Source organism: Apaloderma vittatum, unplaced genomic scaffold (assembly GCF_000703405.1).
Source record: "Apaloderma vittatum isolate BGI_N311 unplaced genomic scaffold, ASM70340v1 scaffold24492, whole genome shotgun sequence".
Taxonomy (NCBI): domain Eukaryota; kingdom Metazoa; phylum Chordata; class Aves; order Trogoniformes; family Trogonidae; genus Apaloderma; species Apaloderma vittatum.
Genome location: NW_009702270.1, coordinates 4890 through 6655, shown reverse-complemented (window position 1 = coordinate 6655; position 1766 = coordinate 4890). Strand labels below are relative to the sequence as shown.

Sequence of the window (1766 nt, the reverse complement as noted above, 5' to 3'; positions counted from 1 at the left end):
TGAAGCCGTGAGACCCTGGGGAGGGGAGCTGTGACTTCCCCCAGGGCTGTAGCCCTCTTGGCAGAGCATCTCTGTCGGGGGCCTCACACTGCTCTCCCAGCTGTATCATGTCAGGGGAGCTGAAGGACACTGGGAGTAGCAGAGCCACAGGGTTAACCTGTTGCATCTCTCGAAGCTGTTTTTTCTGCGGTGGGGTGGCGGGCGTGTGTAGAGCTGGGTAGGTGGTTCCTGGAGGAAGCATCCCCAGTCTTGACGTCAGTCTGTCCAACCTTCCCAGGAATACGCCTCCACTGTGCGGCGAGCGGTACAGTCTGGGAATGTCAACTTGAAGGACAGGTTCACCATCGAGCTACATGGTGAGTGAGCAGGAACGGGGCACGTTAAAACTCCTTGGGCTGTCCACAAGTGAAGCTGTGCAACTTGCACGTGTTTTTCCCTCAAATTCCTGCCACCTAAGGAATGAATTGCTCAGTTTAGTGACAGCGCTAACCTGTCCTGTGGCTTTCTGTAGCGGATGGACGGCACGGGATTGTCCGTGTAGACCGGGTGCCCCTGGCAGCCAAGCTGGTGGATCTGCCCTGCATCATCGAGAGCTTAAAAACCATTGACAAGAAAACCTTCTACAAGACAGCGGATATTTGCCAGGTATAGGCTGTACTTCTTGCCTGCCTCAACAGCTTAATTCCTCGCTCCCCTCTCCAGGAGAACCCTGGTACGCTTTGGCAGCTGGACACCCAGTGTAACGTGGCCAATTCCTGTATTCTTGCAATATTAGTTTAAAATTCGCCACTGTGCTCGGTGCCTGTGGCTCATGACACGCAGTGGGCAGGCACTGTTTGTTTTCCAGATAAGCTTTCACATCCTTTCGTCTTTGCGTTATAATAAACACCTTCCCTGTTTCTGCAATGATTCCAGATGCTTGTTTGCACGGTGGATGGTGATCTTTACCCTCCTCTGGAAGAGCAAACTGTGAGCACTGACCCTAAGGCAAACAAGAAGAAAGACAAGGATAGAGAGAAGAAATTCATCTGGAACCACGGCAGTGAGTAGAGACTGGACCAAACCCCTCCATCCAACCATCCCCACAGCTGTGCAGGGCACTCGCCACTGCCTTGTCCCAGCTGTGCCCCTGCCGCATTTTCGGTGCTCTCTCTGTTCCTGAAGGGATCTTCTCCCTTTTGGCACGCAGCTCTCTTGTTAGGCCGTCTGCCTGACCCATGCAATCTGTTCCCTCTGTCACAGTCACTCTTCCCCTGAAAAACGTAAGGAAGAGACGATTCCGGAAGACGGCGAAGAAGAAGGTGAGTTGCTCCTCACACAGATGTAAATGCAATAACCAAGGGATAAGAAGACAAAGACTTTAGAGCTGTAACTGTCTGTTAGTCCAGAAAACATTGCTTCACGTCTTTCCTTGGCTGAGAAGAGAGTGAAGGGAGGGTGGTAGATTTAAACACTTCTTTGGGTGCTTCTTTGGGCACCGGAACAGGCTGCCCAGGGAGGTGGTGGAGTCACCAACCCTGGAAGTGTTTAAAAAAAAAGTAGATCTAGCACTTGAGGCTGTGGTGTAGTGGTTGGGTGTGCTGGGATGGAGGTTGGACTAGATGATCTTCAGAGGTCCCTTCCAACCCCTGACATTCTGTGATTCTGTGATTCCTCCATGTTTTCCAAGGTGCTTGCGAGGGGAAAAATCCTCTGTGCAGAGAGCTGCAGGGCTCCGTTCCTGCGGCTGCTTTGCCATCGTGCATCTCTTCCTGCTCCCCGAAGAA

The 1766-nt window shown here is 52.2% G+C and overlaps 1 protein-coding gene across 1 annotated transcript in view; it reads left to right on the top strand.

Annotated features, from left to right (window-relative positions):
- Positions 1–259: 259 nt before the first annotated feature.
- TAF7 (TAF7 RNA polymerase II, TATA box binding protein (TBP)-associated factor, 55kDa) overlaps positions 260–1766 on the top strand; it is a gene marked incomplete at its 5' end in the record, with an annotated part of 4312 nt that continues 2805 nt past the window's right edge. The window contains 4 exons of the mRNA XM_009879498.1: positions 260–356; positions 512–645; positions 916–1042; positions 1243–1301. Of these exons, the coding sequence (XP_009877800.1) occupies positions 260–356; positions 512–645; positions 916–1042; positions 1243–1301 (417 nt within the window). The remainder of the gene's footprint in view (positions 357–511; positions 646–915; positions 1043–1242; positions 1302–1766) is intronic.